Source organism: Hyaena hyaena, unplaced genomic scaffold (assembly GCF_003009895.1).
Source record: "Hyaena hyaena isolate Hyena2069 unplaced genomic scaffold, ASM300989v1 scaffold_316, whole genome shotgun sequence".
NCBI lineage: Eukaryota > Metazoa > Chordata > Mammalia > Carnivora > Hyaenidae > Hyaena > Hyaena hyaena.
In genome coordinates, this window is record NW_024080946.1 from 879,817 (window position 1) to 901,400 (window position 21,584).

Below are 21,584 nucleotides of genomic sequence, written 5' to 3' on the forward strand. Positions count from 1 at the left end.
GTGACGTGGCTCTGGGCTATAACCCAGGGAGAGTGAGCGGCCCTCCCCGGCCCGCACCGCCGCGGCCGAGGAAATACCCAGACGGGGCGGGGGGAGCAGGAATCTCCTATGCAGAACCCCAGGAGTCTCTGCCGGCCCCCCGCCCTCAAGGGGGTGGAGCGAACCCCCCACGCTTCTGGGGGGCCGTGCTTAGTGACTTGTTCCGAAGTGGACGATATAGGAGGGGGACTAGAGAAACGTGACAAACGTGACCAGGACCAGGTGGCTGCGGTCGGCCATCAACGGCGGCAGCTCACGTCTGTGGCCTTTCCACAGAGCGATGGAGAGAAAAGCATCAAACACGCGCCCAGGCAGGTGCGCAGACTGCCCTCCGCCGGTCGGGGTTGCCAGAAGCAGAGAACGGGTGAGATCCATCAGCGCCAATGGGACAGCTACACGTGACGCGGTGTCCCGGGGGGGGGGAGGGGGGCTCCCCGAAGCAGGACACGTGGGCGGGGCAGGACCAGGCACCCGCGCTGGCTTGTTAGGTGCGACAAACGCAGCACACGGGCACGGGGGCGCGTCCCCAGGAAGGGAGCGTGTGCGGCGCACGGGAAAGCTAAAGCCGTCCTAAGGCACAAAGTTCATTTTTCAAAAATTCAGAGAGACACACACGGCCTCAAAATAACCCACAAGGATTTATTAGAAAACACTGCCGGGGAAGCGGGGCTCCCTCAGAGCGGCCCCACACGTTAGGATAATTTAAAAAGAAACCCCTTCCACGCTGGGCTGACGCCGGGCCCGAGCGCAGGGCGGCCCCAACCCAACCGCGACCCCGACCCCAGGCCCGAGCGCAGGGCGACGCGACCCCGAGTGCAGGGCAGCCCCGACCGCGACCGCGACCCCGACCGCGGGCCCGGGGCCTCACTTCATGTACTTGTCCTGTTGGTCAGCCAGGATCTTGGCCGAGGACTTGGCGTCATAGAAGAGCTCGCTGATCTCCTCGACGTGCTCCTTCTCGATGCTGTCCTTCCCGTTGATCTTCGCCAGCAGGTTGGCCGGGGTCAGCAGCTGCACCGCGTACCTTCAGGGACGGGAAGGGGCAGGGCTGACCCGGGGCCACAGACGGGAGCCCCCCCCAGTCCCTGCCACAGTCTGCAAGTTCCCGGACAGGCTGCGACCGCTGCTACCCCAGGGGCCCCAGGGAGCCCGGCTGGCTCGTCGCTGGTGCGAGAGACTCCTGATCTCGGGGCTGTGCGTTCGAGCCCCATGATAGGTGTAGAGATCACTTAAAAATAAAATCTTTAAACAAAAAATAAAAGGGACCACAGGCTGTGGTGGGCGCAGGCGCAGGCGCAGGCCAGGAACGCTACGGCCCCGAGTGGACACCGAGCGTGGCAGACGGCCAATGAGCACACGGCCAATCCAAACCCGCCTCCCAGAAGGGCACACGGATCCCGGAGGTCTTAAAGCACCGCTCCAGCCAAAGAAAACACCCTGCGCGTCTGCTTCGGCCTTCGAGTGAGGAACGGACTCAAAGGGAAACAGGGACAGCCTGGGGGCTGAGGTCATGATTTCACAAGCAGTCAGGACACCGAGAGGGACATGGTCCACAGGCAGGTGGCTCTGGGCCACCGGTGAACGGTCAGGACAGCAGTCTGGGGCCACGCTCACCCTTCCTCGCCTGCACGTGCCACGCCCCGGCCACCACAGCCTGGAGAGCGGAGCCACGGGAGGGGCCACGCGGGGTCCGCCAGTGAGCCGCCTGCCTCGGGCCCCATCTCCTCAGCTAACCTGTTGCTCTGGCCGTGTGGGCGATGCCACCTAAACACTGCGCCCCACACTGCGGGGCCCAGGACGACGCCCATCACGGCAGCGAGGGCAGACGCGGTCCCGTGCCCTGAGAGCACCCTGCCAGAGCCTCAGAACGGGCCCCACGGAGGCTGCGTGGGGCGGGGAGCAGCCCCGGGAGACGTGCTCACCTCAGAGTCGTCTTGGTGCCGATCTCCCCGAGGTGGTTCAGCGCCTCCTCGCTGATGTTGATTCCTTCTGTCTGGGCTCGGATTTTGATAATCTTTTGGAGGAGAAAGACCATGATCAGTAGTGACCGACCTCAGGCATCCCCTTGCCAAGTGCTCTAGAAGCAGTCCTGTCCCCGTGTGCCTCCCCTGGTGTCGTCAGTGCGGAAGGGGCCCACCCCGGGCTGGCAGGGAGCCGGCGTCGTGCACTCTGGGGGCAGGCTTCGCGGTGACCCGAAGGCGGCTGGTCCCCTCGGGGGCGTGGCCGGGCGGCTGGGCCCCTGCCTCCCCACCCTCCCTGCTGCCGTCCCTGGACCGGGACAGCGTGGACCCCTCCCAAACCTGCCCGGGCCCCTCAAGGGCCTTAACCTTCCTCCCCGGGGTGGGGGGGGAGCACCACCCTACATGAGGATTCAGGCAAGAAGAGACATTTTTTATTTGTTTGATAAATACGATGGTTAAATAAATCAAAAAAGTTACTTTTAGAGATTTACCAGCCCTCATAACATGGCAGGGAGATATCTGATCTATCAGAGAGGCCGGCGCTGCCGCGGGAAGGCCCTGGCGGCGCCGGAGGGAGGCTGGCTGGCGGCGCGGCCGCGCTAACAGGGCCCGGCACCCCGCAGGCACACCGGCGCTGAGTGATAAGGGGCAGCCGGGATAATGATGTTGTGTGTTGGGGAGCCGAGATAACTCGAGGACTTCGAGCCTCATATAATACAGGAATTTTTCACTTTGGCAGCTTCGTAAACAAGATATCAAGAAGCCCTTGTTTAAATTAAAGCCATAAAAACACCCGAGGTAGAGGCACACGGATGGGCGGGACCGAGCCCCAGCCACAGCCCTGCGTGGGGAAGAGAGGGACCTGGGGTTGCGGCCCAGACCCTTCTGACCGGCCTGGCGGCTCCAGGCAGAGGCCCGTGGGGGCGGGCGGCTCATGTCGGGCGCTCGGGCGTGGGGACCCAGCGCGCTGGCCGCTGTGAACGGGGCAAATCCTGCTCGGTGGGGCAGCCGGGCCTACACGACTGGACCAGGCCAAAGGCCGGGGCAGAAGGGGCAGCGGGAGGCGGGGCGGGGCCACGGGCCGCGAGGGCGGAGGGCAGGGAAGTTTCAGTTTCTCAAGAGAGACTCGGAACTCAGACGTCTGTATGAAACGTTCTGATTTCTCAACGTTGGCAACTTGCTCAGATGAGTCCCACACACGGCAGCGGCTTCGCGGACTTCCGTTCCGCGGTGAGCGGGCCGCCAGGTGGCGCCGCCGTCGGAAGACTCAGCTGGTGCACAGGGTTCCACCTTCCACCGTCTGGGGCGTAAGCCACGTGCACCGGGCAGAGGGATGTCACCAAACAGGCCCAAGGACAGCAGCAGATGGAGCAGGGGGAGAGACCCACCCAGGGAGAGACCCCCCGCCCCCCGCCGACCACTGCTGCCAGCGCCAGGCGGCTCTGGGCTCTCACAGAAAAAGGGCCTCCCACGGACAGCTGGGGAGTAAGGAAACCGCCCGGTCCCGCCAAGAACCATGTCCCCCGGGCGCCTTCGGAAGCTCCAGGGATGCAAATACCGAGTCCCGGGGCCTTGGGCCTCAGCAGGAGAGTCAGGGGCGCTCTGCTCACTCTCCCGAGAGCAGGTCAGAGCAATCGCAGGGGCTCCTGTTTCCGACTGCTCGGAAACGGACAGTTCATAAATTACACCTTCAATCATTTAATAACCTGCACGGAGAGTTTACGAGGCGTTGGCATGGACAGCAGGGCACACGGTCACAGGTACTTGTGTTCAGACGCCTGCCAGGCCCCGGCGAAAATGCGGAGCCTTCCCTGAACCCACGGGAGCAAAGCCATGCACGCTGGTCTGACCTCTGCTCCCCCGAGAGAGGGCCCGAGAGGCTCTCCCGGCTCAGCCAAGGTGGGGACCGGCCCCGGAGTCAGACGCACAGCACGGAACATTCCAGGAGCACTCAGACCGTGTGCCCCACGGTCGACTGGAGGCAGCCGAGGTTAAGTGGAGACTCTGAGTGAGGTGCTGCCCTTGCGGCTTACCTCTGTGACCCCAGGACCCTCCTTGTTCCCAAGCCTCAAAGCTGGTTCTCGAGAGCTGTGCTAAGGACCCAGCAGAGGCCCCTGCAACGACGATACATTAACCACAGTGGAGGCAGGGCGGCGGCCCGGCCCGGCCCTCAGTTTCCCGCCGCCTCGCTCAGTCCTCACGACAACCTTGGGAAGAGCGGGCAGACCTCCCAGAGGTGCGCCCAGCGCCCGAGTCCCTCAGCCGGGAAGTACGGCCGGCGCGCGGGCGGCGTCTCCTGGCAGGGGGTGTCCCCACGGTAGGGACGGGGTGCCACCGGCGTCTCCTTTGCTCTGGCCTCTGCTTCCATTCGGCGAACACCTCGGCTTCAACCCCGTATTCGTCCGTGAGCTGGAGCCCGTCATCTGGCGACCAGGCCCCCGGCCACGGCCACCGTCTGCTACACCAGGCGCCCGGGCCGCTCTGCGCCGTCGCCGCTCCCGCATCTGCACGGCGCTCGCGGGCCAACAACAGACGCCAGCAGGACGGGCGGGCTGGGGCGGGGCGAGCGGGCGCTGCCAGGAGGGGCCTTGCGGGCGCAGCGGCGCAGGGAGGCCGCCCCCAGGGGCCCTGCGGGGAAGCACTGGGGCTCCCGGCCCGTCCGCTGCAGTCTGTCAGTCCTGTCACCCACTCGGCCCTGACGAGCTTCCTGAGCCCGGGGGGATCCGTCGGCCTCGGGCCCCCACCTGTAAGATGACAGTGTGACAGCGCTCCCACCCCACGGGTACCGGGGATCGAATGGAATCGTGCTGGAGAAGCGGGTCCACGGGCTTCGCGGGACATCCAGCAGAGAGGGCCCACGCTCTGTGAGAGCAGCCCTGGTGTGCGCGGACCCCACAGGGAGGGACTCACGGCGGCGCCACGACCAGCTGGGACCAGGGTGGGCAGAGCAGGGCCAGGCACAGCGCGCTGCCCCGGCGGGGCGCCGACCGAGGGCACAAGCCGCCACTGAGCCTGGGACCTGGGCCCCCGCAGGGCCCCTCCTGGCTCGGCATCTTGGCCTTGCCACCCGGGGGCTGAGCTTCCGCAGGGGGAGAGGGTGATGACAGCCACCTGGAAGCACCCATAAGGGGACTAGAAATCTGTGTAAAGTGCCTGGGCACGTGCCCTCTGCTCGGGAATAAGCAAGAGGCAGGCCCTGCGCGGAGAGCCAGGCGGTGCCAGCAGGGTACAGCCGAGCGCGGACACCGCGTCACTTTCCAGCCCCGGAGCTCCCGCAAATTCGGCTCCCAGGGGATGGTGAGCACGCGTTGTGTTAGGTGATGGGCTGGTTTTAGGACCCCCACTCCCAGGGGCCACTCTAAGCCATGTGACCCGGACTCACCATCTCTCTACAGCCTCCGCGGCCCCCAGGAAGACGGCGGGCAGGCTCCAGCTCCCCCCCCACCCCCCTGCCGGAGCCAGCCTGCAGTGGGACCCACTGTATCAACAGCAGGGGCCTCGGACAGGGCATGGCCTGGACAGCAAGAGGCTGTCACGAAATCAGATCTTACTGGCTCCTCCCTGGAGCTGGTGGCTTCCCTAGAGGCTGTCATCGAGTGAAACTTTTCACTACCCCTTTCCTAAAGCTTATCAGAAGGGGGATGACGGAAGAGACTCCGGCCAAGAGCACAGGCAGCTGGGGGTCGGGAGCACCTCAAGCAACGTCCCGTTAGCCCCGCCATCTCTCAGTCAGGAGGACTGGCGCCCTGGAGGACTGGCCCAAGGTCCGCAGCCGAGGGCCCGGACGGTGGCGGGAGGCAGGGGTGCCCTGTGGACACTTCCCGCGCGGCGTCAGGGAATGGCGGGGCAAATGAGGGGACGAGACGGTGGGGGGAGGGAGGCTCACCTGCTTCATTTCCTGTGGGGTGTACAGCATGGTCCGGATGATCATCACGCGGTCCAGCAGGTCAAGAGGGATGCCGTGGGGAGAGGTGATGTCCTCGGTACCCCTGCAAGGACCACGACGACCACGTCACCCAGGCCTCTCTGAGACCGGAAACCAGACACCGGGAGCAGGGGCCCAGCCGTGGCACTTCCGTGGTGTCAAAAACAACCTCGTTATTTTAGCAAATACCAGTATCATAGGGAAAAAGGGGGGGGGGGGGGGGGGGGAAAGAAAAAGACACCTAGGATCCTATTAAAAATATTCACATAGATATTTACCAAACTGTCGCAGACATGCCTTTATAAATTTCACTATGTATGTGGATTTTTGTTTGGGTTTTGTCCACACTGCTTCTGTCTTAATAAACTATCAAATATTGTACTTAACCCAAACCGTTGGGCATTTAGGTAGTTTCCAAGCATTGCTATTAATAACGACGTCTGATAAATAATTGTATGCATACAGCCACGAACATTTCCGCAGCAGCACCGAGTGCCGGTGTGAGGGAGTGAAGGTCCCCATCTACACAGCGACGGGAGTGAGCCGATCTCACGGCACTGTGGCCGCACAGGGTAGTCTGGTTCTTCACGGCTTTGTGGTTTTCCTGGTTTAGAAAAGGAAGGGTAACACCGTGTCTGAACTGACGGCTCCTGGATTACTAACGAATCACTTGACTGTGCTCCCTTATATGCAGCACGATTTCCTTCCTCGGGAGCTGTCCAGTCGTGCACTTGGGGCCTATCTTTCTCTTGAGTCCTTAACCGAGCCACAGGAGGAACGGCCCAGGAGGGGAGTCAGCAGGGCCCCGAGACCCCAGGTGCCCGACAGGACGTGTGCCCGCAGGGCTGGCAGCGTGCCAGGCTGGCCTGCGCCACAGTGTCCGGAAGCCCGACATGCCACGGGCCCCCACCTCAGCCTCCGCGGGTCCACGGCGGCCCCGCTCCTGCGCTGCTAACGTGTGCCAGGCCGCGGGGTCTCTGGTCGCCACTCACCAGCGGAACAAAGAGCAAGGAAGGTTGTTTGGATTTAGTTGTTCATATCAGAGTATTCAGTTTCAGGTATAAGTGAACATTCAAGAAATGCAACTTCAGTAAAGAAATCTTTGTGCTGAAACCCTGTCCGGTCAGTCGGACCATAAACGTGTATTTACTGTTGCGAGAAGGAAATATCCCGATGCGCGCTATCACAGGGCGCCGGGCGGGAGAAGCCAGGGTCCCACACGGCAGGTGCTGTCAGATTCCACTGGGAGGAAACACCTAGAAAAGGAAAATTTGTAGACACAGAGTGGAGGGCCCGGGGAAGGGGGGGATGGGACCGACTGCTATGGGCACGGAGTTTCTGCCTGGACTGATGGAAAGTTTTCAAGACGGGCGGTGGGGATGGGTGTACGAATCTGTGAATGAAATTAACACCGCTGAACTGTACGCTTACAGATAACGAAAGCTGCAAATTCCATTGTATACATTTTCCCAAGTGAAAACAATTCAAAGAAAGAGTAAAATGCTACACTTGATGAATAATTGTTAAATCTAATATGAAAAACAATGAAGACCTTCCAGAATAAATAGGGAAGTAGACAGACAGCAAATATCAATATTAAGATAACTTTAGAGAAAACAAATCCTTTCCACCAAAAAAGATTTTTAGAGTAACGAGGGAGAATTGTAAAGATTAAATTCTGTCATGATTCAAATCTCAGAATTTTGTACGCTTGCAATCAAAATTAAAACTACGAATAATTTTTAGTTATCTGACTCTGTTTAGGCCAGAAGTTTGGTTTTTTTAAGTTCTACTTTGGATTTCTCTTGGGAGTTCTTGGGAACTCTTTAAAAGACCTCAGTTTTGCCATGTTAAGATATCCCAAATTCTGTAACACTCGTGGTAAATCACCTTCAATTTCAGATATAATAACAAACATAGAAAGTATAAAGAAGAAATGGTTAGATGGGAAAATAAAGTACTCCTTAACCAAATTTCAAAAGAACAGTATTTGTAACAGCGCACTAAGAATTTCTTATGGGGAGGATTGGGGGGCGCTGGGCAGCTCAGGTACGTTAAGCATCTGACTCTCGCTTTCAGCTCAGGACGTGATCTCACAGCTTGCGGGATCCAGCCTCCCATCAGGCTCTGCACCGACGACGTGGAGCCTGCTCAGGATCCTCTCTCTCTCCTTCTGGCTGCGTCCCACCCCTCGCTTCTCTCTCTCAAAATAAAGAAAAAACTTAAAAACTAACAACAAAAAGGACTGCTCATAGGGCCGTGCCCGCAGCGGACAGGCGGCCCCGCAGCAAAGCCCCAGCAGCTGCACGGCCCCCGGCTCTCTGCAGCTCAGCCTGGACGTGCGACCTTGTGCAAAGCTGAGACATGACCGAGCTCCGAGGCAGACAGTGTGCTTACGGTCAACATTTAACTGTGGGATTCAGGGACGCAGGAGAGACGGTGACGACTGCAGACACGGATGAGGACACGAGCGAAGAGACTCAATCAGCGAAACGGAGTATCCGACGCTGTCGGGGAGTCGGTGCGGTAGCTGCCCTCCACCGAGAGTTGGCTGAAACAAAGAACTTGACCGTGGGAACGTAGGAGAGTCTGCGCCTCCTTAACACAGGAGACGCTCAAAAGAGAAAACCACACACGCTTTGGTGTGAAGAAAGATCCAAGGGTTCCTTTCAGGAGCGGATTTGCAGAGAACTCAAATTCTTAAGCTAAAGGGCATTTTCATTTTTCTCCAACCCTTCCAGCAAATGTGCTCCCCAAGATGTGGAACTTTTTTCAGGTGATCTGCACCATTTTTTTTCAGATTATTTCTGCTTTTTTTAAAAATTTAATTTGATGTTTCCTTTTATTATCCAAAAAAAAAAAAAAAGGGAAAAAATTCCTATAGTTTTGAATCCATGAAACCAAAAATGTAAACAAAACAGTCTGTTTAAAGACTGCTAAGCATTTTCAGGAATTAAAGTCAAAACATTTGTGCAAGCTATGAATCTTGGGTACAAAGTCTCTTTCTGACAACATCTTAGTGAAAAGCAGTTTCTGGAATTCTGTTCTGCACAAAGAGTCGTCAGGTGGCCACGCGGGCCAGGAACGGGGGCCCTACCTATCAGCTCCCGCCCAGGGGGTGAGCAATCCCGTCGGGCACGCCGCCGTAAGTGCCGTATTAGATTATGAAGCTGCTAATAATAAACTGGAATAATTACATTTGGCTAAAATCGCAGACTTATTCTTGCACCCGGAGCCTCACTTTGGCTTTGGCCCCAGCCCAATACTGACGTCCCCACTCGGCCATCTGACGATTGCTCAAACGGTGTGTGTGAGCGCTGCCTCTTCCAGACACATGATTTGGGGCTGTGACGCCAGAGGCCTAACCCTCCTTCAAATCCAAGAGGGTGTATCTGCGGGAACGAGGTAATCGCCCTTCTAGAAACTTATCCCAGAGCTCCACCACCTACAAGGTAAGTGGTGGAGTCATGTGTGAGTGCTCCCCTCTTACTACAACTCAGGGCTCCCCCACTGGGACGCTTTGACATTTGGGAGCAAATCAGTTTTCTGCAGGGGACCGTCCTGCGCCCCGTAGGGTGCTCGGCAGCAGCCCTGCCCTCTACCCACTAGATGCCAGCAGCACCCCGGGTCGTGACAAGTAAAAACATCCCTGGCTGAGAACGGCTGCCTGACGGCTCCTTGATACAACCCGGAACCGCGGGGACACAGGTGACGCAGAGCCTCTCCGAGGACAGAAGTGCCGCGAGAACGCCTGGCTGCGGAGCGTCCAGGGCACCTCCCAAAGGCCCACAGTGGACACGGAAACCGTGCTAAGAGGACCATTTGAGTTTTCGATGACGCTGCCAAGGCGATCCAATGAAGAAAGAACAGTCTTTTCAAGAAATGGTCCTCGGACAACGGGACACCAAACTGGACACGCAAACGGCTGAGTCTGGACAGACTTCCTCCCTGGCCCAACACAAAATTAACTACAAATGATCATCAACCTAAACACGAGAGCTAAAACTATAGAATGCTTAGATGTAAATCTTTGTGACCTTAAATTAGAAAATGGTTTCTCGCAGATGACACTGAAAACACAAGCAACGAAAAAAATAGCAGAAAACCTGAACTGCATCAAAACATGAAAACACCATCAAGTAACTGAAAAAAAACCCCAAACCAACAACCCCACAGGATGGGAGGACACATTTACAAATCATACCTCTGGTAAGCGTCTGGTATCCAGAACACCTAAAGAATTCTTACAACTCACGAATAAAAAGACAAATAACCCCATAAGAAAAGGGGCAAAGGACAGTACCAGACAATTCTCCCAAGAAGATGTACAAATGGCCAATAAGCACACGAAAAGATGCTGAACATCAGGAGCCCCCGGGGAAATGCAGATCAAAGCCCCCGGAAGCGGCCACTTCACACCTGGCAGGACAGACAGCAGCAAGTGTCCTGCGCAGGGCCCCTGAGGCCCTGCTGGTGGGAACGTGCCGCCTCTGTGGAAGCCAGCCTGGCAGGCCCGTGAGAGGTTAAAGAGAGGCGCCACCTGGGGTCGCCCGGGCGGCTCAGCTGGCTAAGCGTCTGACTCTTGATTTCGGCTCAGGTCCCGATCTCACGATTCCGGAGTTCGAGCCCCGTGTCAGGCTCCAGGCTGATGGTGCAGGGCCTGCTTGGGATTCTCTCTCCCTGTCTCTCTGCCCCTCCCCTGCTCTCTCTCTCTCTCTCTTCCTCTCAAAAATAAATAAATAAACTTAAAAAAAAAAAGTTCCCATCCTACCCAATAATGCCACTCATAGGTAGGTACCCAAGGGAAATAAAAATCTAAGTCTGCATAAAAAGTCGTACACCAATGTTCACGGCTGCATTATTTAACAGCCACAGAGATAAACCCAACAACCAACCCGATGGCCATCAACTAATGAACGGGAAAATGTGCTACTGGGTATCGCACAGCCTGGAAACCAGAGCACCCTGACCCGTGCTACGGCGGGGATGGGCCCTGCAGACATTAGGCCCCGAGAAGCCTGGCACAAGAGACAACAGACCGCGTGGGGAAGCCGACACGCAGTGTCCAGAGAAGGCAAGTGCGGAGACGGCGAGGAGCGGGGGACGGGGAAGCGAGGCCGGGGGTGACGCATGGCCGGGTGGGTACTCTTGCCGGGCGCGGCACCGCTCACCGTGGGGATGAAAATGTTCTACGGTGAGACGGTTAGATGGCGACGGCTGCACAGCCCCCGAGGACACCAACACCCGAGGGTTGTGCGTTCTAGACAGGTGAGTTAGCTTGCAGGTGAATTCCATCTCCATAAAGCTGTTTTCTTAAAAAGTGCCATTTTCAGCCACGGGATACACGGAACAGAGGCCACACTGTTTCATAAGTCTTGCTCTTCGGTGCAATAAAGTGGAGAGAAGCTCCTACGGAGACTCCTTCACCCCCGGGGGCCGTTCCCCGCAAGAAAAGAAGGCCTCCCAGGGTCCGGGAGCTGGGATCAAGGCCAGGCTCTCCTTTAATGGCTGGGGGGCCCTGGCGCAGAGGGGACTCGGGGCGGCAAGGAGGCGGCTGAGGCAGAGCGGAACAGCTGCACCTCCCAGGGCGCCCGGGGGGTCATCCCTTCCAGGAGGGGCCTCAGGCCTCAAGGAAGAAACTGAGCACCAGGTGCTGCTGCAGGAGTGGCTCCCCTGCCCTGTGCACAGGGAGCCGTGACCTAGAGGGCGAGGGCCGCTCAGTGACGGTGGTCAAGGCTCCTGTACCAGCTCAACCCGCCCTCCCCCCCCCGACCAGAAGCAGGGCAGGAGAGCAGGGGCGGCAGGAGCTCTGGCGCCCACGCACGCGCACTCCCGCGCGAGCCCGGAAGGAACACCACCTGCCCGTGTGATCGTCGGGATGCCCGAGACTACCTGGGGTGAGCTGAGCCGAGACTCGGCCTCCCTCAGTTACCGGCAGCTTCCTCCTCTTCCCTGTCCTTCCGCGCTCTGGAGGTCACGTGCGGGTCTGAAGGGCAAGAAGCCTCAACAGCTCCCCTCTAGGAAAAAGTCTGCTGGGAAGCAAGTCAGATGTTGCCAAAACTGCGCCAACGTTCCAGAAGTTTCATCATTTCACGTCTAAACCCAGTCAACACTGGATTCAAATCCCAGCCTTCCTTCCGTGCTGTGACCTTAGCCAAGTCCCCCACCCTGGTGGGGCCTCTGTGTCCTCATGTGAAGAGGGTAACCAGTCCCTTCCTCCAGGCAGCAGCTGCGGCCACAACCTCTAGTGGCCCGTGACGAAGCAGCGGGGGAGCCGAGGCCCGAGGTTCCTGGGTTTCGGGCTGGCCGGGGCTCCACCCCACCAGGCATGTTCTGAGATGAGAGCCACCTGCCTGTGCACTTTTTCCCGGGTGCGGTGCAGGTACTCTGAGCCCTAGACCCTGTTCCTGCCAGAAGGTAAGGGACAGGAGCCCGTTAGCAGGGGCCCCCAGCAGGGGGCGCCCGCACTCCAGGCTCAACCCCGGCCTCACCGCAGCAAGCAGCCTCCCGCAAGCCCACAGGGGTGAGGGACGCCGGGCCACACCCTGATCTCCCGGACGCTCCCAGGTGCCGTGGCTGGCCCGGCCCCGGAACAAGCCATCCTCTCCGCAGGAATGCAGAAAGCCCTGCGATGGTCTCGTCAGGACAGCGTCACAGGGACGTAACGCTGCTGCCACACGACCGTGAGTCACACGTGCAAATCCTGATTCTGAGCCAGAGCGACCACCGGAGAGGGGACCTGCCCCAGAGCTGGCCGCACAGTTTCTGAGCAACGTCAGTGGAGACAAAGCTTCTCCATCAAGAGTGAGCTAAACTCCCGGATGCGACCCACCCTCGCTCAGAGGGAAGTGGGCGAACCAGCAATTCAGGATCCTCACCCGGTTTGGCCCCATCTCTGTGCTGAGTCATGGGCCCCGGGGTCTCTTTTCCACCGCCCCCCCAGCCCCCCCTGCTGACAGGACACACAGCATCCAGGGCTCTGTTCACCCACATGACTTCGCCACAGGCTCGAGAAGGGCTCCTCGCCACCCGGCTTCGTGCCCCAGCACTGCTGGGACCAGGCCCCAACGTTTAAGCAAAAGAGCAAGAAAACGACCAAGTCCAGGGCCCTTCAGAGCTACGAAGGCAGCGTGCTCTCAGGGGCTCATCGGCTTCCAGAGTAATCGGAAGAAAAAGAACCTCAGGGAAGCCCCCCAGCCCAGCCCTGGCAGGGTGGGCACTTCCGCTCGTGCACCTCCCGGGTCTCAACATTTACCCTTCCCCAAAGCAGGCCTACGGGGTTGGGGTGGGGGCAGGCGCCAGTGTGGCTCCGGGAAGGTCTGGAATAGAGAGAAAATACTGGTTTCATTATCAGAAAGATCTGGGTCCTCAGCCGATCTTTCTGACCAGGGGCAAGTCATTCCGCTGTTCTGTCTCTTCATCTAGAAGATGGAGCAAGAACACTGAGTGCCCACAGCCGGTATGGGGACAGAAGCTGACACAGGCAGGACCGCCCGAGGCCAGCCGTCTGACCTTACGTTGCCCACTCCAACTCAATGACCAGATCACACCACACGGCGACCCCAGACGCCAGGCGCGAGGCCCTCAAATTCAGCCACAGGGTGACTGGCTGTTGCCTTTGGCGGCCATGATGGTAGGAGGCGGACGCACGAGCCACCTGTGAACACAGGCCACTTTGGCGTGTTTCTCTCAAAACGAACGTGACCCCCATCTCCATCCCCGCTCATGACGCTATGGGTTTAAAGTGACGCCCAAAGCGAGCCCGAAGCCAAACAGAAGGTGGAAGAGCCTCAAGGCTGGCAGGGAGCCTCCTACCTGATGACGCAGTTGCCTCGGTTGGAGGCGAAGATGACGATGGGGGCGATGGAGGACTCCAGGGCCCGGTGCAGGTAGGTGAAGCACTCGATGTCCAGCATGTGGACCTCGTCCACAAAGAGCACCCCCGGAACGAGCTCGGCGATGCCCTGGTCAATGTACTTATTCACCACCTTGTTAATCTCCCCTCGAAGCTTGTCTAGGACACAGCAAGGGTGGGCGGGCAAGGTCAGGTCGGGGAGGTGCTCCCCTTCTTTCCCCGCTCCCCCCCCCGAATCCGACCCAAACCCAAGTGTGGAGCCTGGTTTACTGCTAGCTGTGTGGCCCCAGGCAGGGGGGGCCCTACTCCAGCGCCATCATCTGAAAACGGGGATAATCACCACGTGGAGGTCACAGAGCCGGCAGCATCCCCCCCCCACCCCCGGTCAACATGGCCTGTTAAGTGTGTGAGTGGCTTTCTGTTTTGCATGTCCCCGCAAGGGCACGCACCTGCCCCCCTGGCCTTGCCTGACTGCTCACACCCACCCACCCAGGGCCCTACCACATCCCAGAGGTGGGGAGCCCCGTTTGAAATGAGTTTTCATATGCAAATTTCCTATTCTGCACTCGGTAAATGACCCTTTCTTTTGGCCCTGTAGACAAAGCTTAGGTTAATTAACTTTCAATCAAGTGCCTTGGACAGGGAATAGGGTGCCACCAGCCTCTCCCCCCAGCGGGCTCTGGGGAGAGTCCCACCTCAGAGCTCCAGAGCGGCCACGGCTCTCAAGAGTCAAAAGGACCATCTAAGGTCAAGGCTCTCGCCCTCCAAACCAGCTCCTGCACTAACGTCGGGAAGGAGGGGAGGGAGCCGCTCACAGACACAGAACAGGAAGGTCTGACTCCGTGTCTGCCACCAGAGCCACGAGGCAGGGCTGGTGGGAAGAGGAGGCGTTGTTAAAATGGTTCAAGCACCAACACTGCTCTTAGCGACTCTCCTAGAAAGGGCTCCGTCACTCCACGGGCTAACGTGAGACAGAAAACCTTCCCGGTGACAGAGCTGTAGCTGGTAGTAGGTGTAGAGGGACGCCCCAGGCGGGAAGAGAGGCAGGCACACCAAAGGCCCACCACGGAGCCCAACACCCCTGCCAAGCTCCGGGAAGGGCCCGGGAGGCCGCGCGGGCGGGCGGGGAGCTGCGGTGTGGCCGTCGGGGCGGTAGCCCAGCACTAAGGCTCAGGGCGCCCCGGCAGGGACTGCCCTGCACGGCCGGCCCAGCACCACCCCCGTTTCTGGGACCACGGCGACCCGCCCCCCCCGCCACAGGAGTGCGAGGACACTGCCTGCCTCCAGGAGGCCGCGCTAGCGCTCGGGGCCAGACGGCACACAGGGCGCCTCATCTACAGCTGCCACAGCGGCCACGGGCTGCGGAGGCGGGAAGGACCCGGCCAAGGCCATCCTCGGGCCTGCGTGCGCTCACAGAGTGTCGCGCGGCACGTCCGCTCCCCGGCCCTGCCGTCAGGCGCGTGCTCCCGGGCCACCGGTTCTCTCACCTGTGATCTCGGTCTTCTTCGGCTTCATTAGCTGGCCCATCATAGACAGGATGTCTTGTCCGCCCTGCATAACGGAAGGTTCGTGAGTCTGTCCCGCTGCCCAAGGCCCCCGGAATGTCTCACTGCCGCCCCCACCACGCCGGTTCCCATGGTCAACTGGACACGGGGCCCCCAGGTGTGGAGGGCCCAGACACCCCCACCAGAAAGCATGAGGGGCTTCTAAGCACAGAGGAAGTCTCAGGGGTCCCCCTCGGCCTGCAAGAAGGAGCGAAAGGCCTTCACAGGAAGTGCCCGCCATTTCCTGACCAGCCGCACAGGCCGTGCCCTCCTCTGAACACCCTCGCCCTTTCAGGGCTTTTGCACACTCTGTGCCACCCGCTGCGCAGCGCCGCCTCCTTTCCGGGAAGCGTTCAGGCCAAGCGGCCCTGCCCTCTGCCGAGGCTCCGGCTCCCTGGGGGACAGGCGACCGTGGAAGGAAGCGCTGGGACTTGCCCATCTACGTTCCCAGGCCTCTTCACCAGACTCGACCACAGTCCCAGAGCTGGCCTGGAGCTGCTCGACCTCCGACCTCGGGGGCCGACCCTGCAGAAGGGCTGGCCGTCCCGCCGCCCCTCCGAGTGCCATCAGCCAGAGGTGCCATTTTGTCACCTGCTCGACATTTCATGATCCCGCTGTCACCACGCCCTGTGACAGGTGCTCGCTAAATGTGACAGGTGCTCGCTAAATGTTCAGCTGTAAAACGTAGCAAATGTTTCCTGAGAACCCAGGCACTTGATCCTGCAGGGTAAGAACTACAATGCCGTCTTCACGGAGGAGGGAACTCAAAGCCAGAGCCCTACATCCCGGAAAACCCGGGGACACCAACTGACTAAGTGGCTGAGCTCACTGCTGTCGGGGTGACACGATCCCGGACTCCCACCTCTTGGCCAGACGCTCTAACTCAGGCAAACGCTCCCAGGAGGCTGGTTTGGGGGCAGCACTGAGGGTCCTGCAGGCCCAGGACGATTCCTAAGCATCCCCTTGGCCAAGGCTCCAAGGGCCAAAACACCCAAGGGTCAAACTTCGGGGAAGAAAGTCTATCCCCTGCTGGTGAGGAGGTGGACGCTCTCAGGGTCAAGAGGAAATCAGACTGAAAGGCTATGAGCAGGGCAGAGCTGGGGAGGTCAACTCACACTTCTCAAGAGACGTCATCAAGTCAGGCAAAGTACCCGTCTCGTCAGCGTGAGGAGCAGACGCGACTCCCGCTCAAAGGAGGGAAACACTGAAGATTTTGCCAAGCGGGGCGGGGGCAGACAGGGCTTTGCTGGGCTTTCTGAAATCCCGCAAAGGTCTCCGAGAACCCTCCTGCCCTCCTCCATTCATACGCGGGGTCCCAGGCGGGAGCCCGATGCTGGAGAGAAGCCACAGAAGAAGCTGGTAGCTCAGGGCCAGAGGCTTGGCTGGGATAAGAAACAATGTGCAGGAAATCATCTGTGACTAGGGCATTGGAATGGGAACAAAGGAGTCCCTCGTAGCTCGTGTTGATGTTAATTGCTGAACATTACAGACAGAAAGGGACCGGCTGCTCAAAGGAGACCCTGACGGCGGCGCGTTCCCAGAGCTTCGGGCACACACAAAAGGGCTCGCAGCCCTGGCCTGAGCGCTGTCGCGCCAGCACGGGCAGTACCTGGGGCCGCGCGTTGGCCACATCCAAGTCATGCAAGGTGACGTCCTGGATGATCTCCTTCTTCTTGTGCACGTCCCCCTTTGGCAAGGGGACATACTCCTCGGCCTCGAGGTCGAATTCTGTGGCGTAGGTATCGCACCTGCCCTGCCTCTGCAAGGAGAGGGGCCCCAGTGCTGGTGAGTTTCGCCGCCAAGGCCCGGGGGGCAGGGCGCCCAGGGAGACAGGAGTCTCCGCTCCCGCCGCCTCCACAAACTCCACACGTGCCCCACCCCCCGCTGCCAGGGGAAGGGAGCTATCTGCTCATCACTGGGCTCCAAAAACCCAGCCGAGAAACACCTGATACTTTCTCCAAGACTCTTTCCCCCCCTCTTTAACTGTATGCAATTCCTGATAAAGGGCAAATCCAGTAGATTAACTGGAGACGGAGGGAGCTGTTCAGACTCTTTTGTAGGTGGGTGATTTATCGTACGATATGAAGTATTATGCTCATCCATTAAACAGTGAGGAACACTGTACAGGACACTGAAAATCAGATATAAAAAGAATGCCAACTAATGCAGCATCCCTTTCCACATGCATATATCTTGGGAAGAAAATACCAAAGAGATAAAAGGAAGATTAAATACACTGCACATTTCAATTTGAAAATGACTCCAGTTGTTTTGCTTTCTCACCCCGGGCTCCCCCTCTCAACAGGTTTTAGTATTTTTCGAACAGACTGTCTGTTCTAATCATGAGACGGTTAAAGAAGGATGATAAAGGGAAAGCAAACTTTATTAAACCTCACGGGGCAACTGCTGACCTTCCGTGAGCATCGCCCTGGGTGCCGCCCCCCCCCCGCACCCCGAAGAAAACCCTCCCCTCGCCGCCTCGGCCTCCTCAAGAGAGTTGCGGGTTACCTTCACAGCCCCACTGTTGGCTTCGATGTAGATCACATCTCCAGCTTCTACTCGCTCTTTCTGCAAACTTTCAAAAATGCTGGGGTCCAGCTTCAAAAAGAGAAAAAACCCAAAAACACGGGTCTCGGGAGAACTGTAACACAGCATCTATTTCCAACATACCGTAAGGTTCCTCTCCACAGGAGACTTGCAGTAGCTCCCGTGTGACGCTCTGGGGAAAGTGTGCGCGTGCGCATAGACACGGGAGCCCACTGGCTTTGGGGAGGTGTCCCCTAGAGACAGCAGGAGAGTGAGCACCCCGGGAGAGCACCAGGGGGGATCTATCTTCTTTCCTTTCACTCCCGAGGTCGCAAAATGGCAAATACGGCTCTGGCTGCTTTGGGGGCAGGTCTCTGCCGTCCACGGGACCACAGGATGGGCCCAACGCCCCCTTTGGAGGTTCTGTCCCTGCTTCACTCCTGGGCACCTCAGGTGTGGGGGGGGACTTCCCGCGAGCGATGCCCCTGCTGGACCTGCCCGCTCTCCGTGGCCGCACCCTGTGGTCCGTGGTTTTGGACAAGGCTCCCTGAGCCTCCGTTTCCCCATGTACACAGGAGCACCCAGGTGTAAACATCCAGAGGGAGACACAAGGCAGGATGGTTCCCAGGCCCTCGGACTCCAGGCCTTGTGTGCTCTCCTGGGTTCAGTGAAGGAGAGGAATGTCCTCGGGGGACCGCGGCTTTCCTGCGCGTCGTCCACAGTCAGGCCCCCCTTCCCGTTCAGTGTTCTGGGACAGCATCTTTTCTCAGGACTCAGGATTTAAACACAAGTTTCTCAGGGCGCTTGGTTCGTTAAGCATCTGACTCATTTCAGCTCAGGCCATGATCCCAGCGTTGTGGGGTCGGGCCCCGTGTCGGGCTCTGTGCCGAGCAGGGAGCCTGCTTCAGATTCTCGCTCCCCCTCTCTGCCCCTCCCTGCTCTTGCATGCTCTCTCTCCCTCTCAAAACAAATAAATAAACTTAATTAATAACTTAACAAAACTTAAATAAGCTTAAAAAAAAAGTAAGATTCTGTTAAACTTCAAGGACACCTGTTTCTCTCAGTTAAACTTTATGTTTTATAATGTGAAAAAAACGCGGGCTTTGTCTCAGAATTAAAGAGTAAATACCCAGGCCTCAGTGAAAGAAGGCAGACACAGAAGAGCACACGTGTGTATGACTCCATATACAGAAATGTTCAGAAAATGGATCAGCAGTTGCCAGCGGGTGTGGGTGGGAAGGGGCGCTCTCGCCAACGGGCACGAGGTGTTTTGGGGTGCTGACCGTGTTCTAAAATGGTTTACCACCCTGTAAGTGGATTAAAATTCCTGGAGCTGCACACTTAAAGTAGGTGACCTTGACTTAAAATTAACTCTCCATAAGGCTCTTAGAGACAGTACCCACAGGAGCAGCTCGGGGCTCTGCGCCACGGGCGGGTGGGGCCCGGCAACCTCCGGGCGCACAAGGAACACCGCTTATGACGCAGGGCCTGGCGCGAGGGAGGCACGCGATGTTGGTGGCAAGTAGGTATTCTGTCCGCCTTCCCGGTCAATACCTACACCAACTATTTGAGCTCCTCTGTCCAGGTGTTTTGTACGTACGCTCAGAAGAGCTAGAAGTACTCATCTGGGCAGAAGAAACATTTCTTTTCCCCCTCGTGTTATTTTTCTTTTCTTTTAAAGCTTTTATTTATTTGGAGAGACAGAGACAGCATGGGTGGGGGAGGGGCAGGGAGAGAGGGACAGAATCCCAAGCAGGCTCCCTGCTATCTGTCGGCACAGAGCCCGACGTGGGGCTCAAACCCACAAACCGCGAGATCACGACCTGAGTGGAAACAAAGAGTCGGACACTTAACCGGCCGAGCCACCAGGCACCTCCCCCTCTCTGTTATTTTCTTGAAGAAACTGTAAAGCGGCCCAATGGAGGGCAGAAGTGTAAGTGGCGGGCCTGACTTCAGCTATCCTACACCGGGGAGGGGTCCTTTTTTTTTTTTGGCCTCAAGCACTTTAATATCGGTTAATTTCCCAAATGAATTGACTGAAGATGTAATTACTGGGAAGGCGGCAGATCCTACTAAGAAATCTAATTAATACCGAATGGGGGAGCTGAGGGGGGGTTTAAGAGAGACGTCTGCAGAGGCAAGCTCCTGAGGTGGAAACCCTGTTAGGAAGAAGAAAAACGACCCTCTGCGGAAGTGACATTTTTATGATCTCCATAAAGTGGTGACCAAGAAGCCACTGTACAGAATCAAGGAACCATAAAACCGCAGAAGACGGTGAAGTGGAGAACGTGAAGTCATATGGTCGATGCGCCACAGGTCACAGATGGGTACCCCGTGGCCCAGAGAGCTCAGCTGACTCCTAAAGGTCACACAGCAAGTTGGAGGGACAGCACAACAGCCGGGACACAGTCGCTCTGCCCGGGGCCAGGCCGTAGGGCCCTCGGATAACCGCTCAGCCCCCCTGACGAAGCCTCAGCTCCCTCATCTGTCACCTGAGGGCAATTATACGCATACAGAATTATATGTCTGTTGCAGCACCTGGCCCGCGAAGGGCCTGCCACATCCAGTCAACAAGAGCTAGAACGCCTCTACCTACGATCCCGATCGGCCCGTTTCTCTGACGGAAGGCGCTCACGGTGACAGCAGCCACCAGCGGCTAGGGAACTAGGGCTACACCCAGAGCCGCAGCTTTTACGTCCTGCTAACAACTCCAGGACACAGGCGGCCAACACCCCAGCAAACAGGTGAAGAAACTACCGCTCAGAGACGAGGGAACTCGCCGCAAGCCGCCCCGCCGCCGGCGCCAGAGCCTGGTCTCTCTCTCAGACCTCGTGTGGCACCAAACCACACTCTTCCCCAGGCACCCCTGCCACCCGCGTCCTCCAGGCTCACACACGAGGGTCTGAGCGGGGGGATCGAGGGCCCCGCGCTGCCGGCACTGCGGCTTCCCCGCAAAGCTCCGGCCTGGGCAGCCCCAACCGCTGACGCCGCTGTAGGGGCCGCGGCCCCGCCTCCTGAAAGGGATGGGCATCAGGATTCTGTGCTTGGGCCCTGGCGACGTGCATTCGTCGTCTTCTATGACTCTTACCAGACCGCTCCGTGCCGCTTCTTTCTGGAAGCGTGGGCACGGTGACCTGAGCAATTAATCTACAGGTTCAGACACAGGCCCACGGCCTCTGCCACACGGTCAGAACAGAGGCCACCGGAGACCACGCTCGCAGCCCGCGTGTTAACGTACGGTCTCCTGGGAACCCACGGGAAACTGTTTATTGTGTCTCCCTGTGCACTTGGCCTGCCCTCGGCACTGCTCCGTATGCACACATCCTCGAACGGCCCCGTGACGTGTCCTCACCCGTGGCGCAGAGGAAACTGGGACACAGACAGGTGACACCACTTGCCCCGGGCCACACGGTGCCGAGAGATTCTGAGGAAAGAGTTGAGGAGCACGTACTCACTTTCAGCTGTTTGGTTCCTTTGGCTGTTTTCAGTCCGATGATCACATGGCTGATGGTCTTGCCGTAGCCCCCCATGGGGTTCTCCGTCTCACACGGAGTCAGCTCCGTGACTTCGCCCTCGTAAACCTCCTTGGTCTCCTTTATCCGCAGCCCTGGAAGGGACGGCAGGTGAGCTCTAGTGAGAAGCAGAATTCTCTCCTGCAAGTTCATATTCTCTCCCTCTCCCACTCCTCAGTGGCCTTTTTAGCCACAAAACTTCCTCGTCACAAAGACTGACGG

The 21,584-nt window shown here is 58.4% G+C and overlaps 1 protein-coding gene across 2 annotated transcripts in view; it reads right to left on the reverse strand.

Moving 5' to 3' along the window:
• Positions 1–657: 657 nt before the first annotated feature.
• The window catches only part of RUVBL1 (RuvB like AAA ATPase 1), a 39,027-nt gene continuing 18,100 nt past the window's right edge, over positions 658–21,584 (reverse strand). The window contains exons 4-12 of one of the 2 annotated variants that reach the window (XM_039248623.1): positions 21,306–21,457; positions 17,833–17,922; positions 16,934–17,083; positions 15,268–15,331; positions 13,741–13,939; positions 5,887–5,989; positions 1,962–2,053; positions 869–1,063; positions 658–823 (exon numbers count right to left, since the gene is read on the reverse strand). In XM_039248623.1, the coding sequence (XP_039104554.1) occupies positions 904–1,063; positions 1,962–2,053; positions 5,887–5,989; positions 13,741–13,939; positions 15,268–15,331; positions 16,934–17,083; positions 17,833–17,922; positions 21,306–21,457 (1,010 nt within the window). In that variant the 3' untranslated portion in view covers positions 658–823; positions 869–903. Of the gene's footprint in view, positions 1,064–1,961; positions 2,054–5,886; positions 5,990–13,740; positions 13,940–15,267; positions 15,332–16,933; positions 17,084–17,832; positions 17,923–21,305; positions 21,458–21,584 lie in introns of both variants that reach the window. The other variant, XM_039248622.1, reaches the window with a different exon arrangement.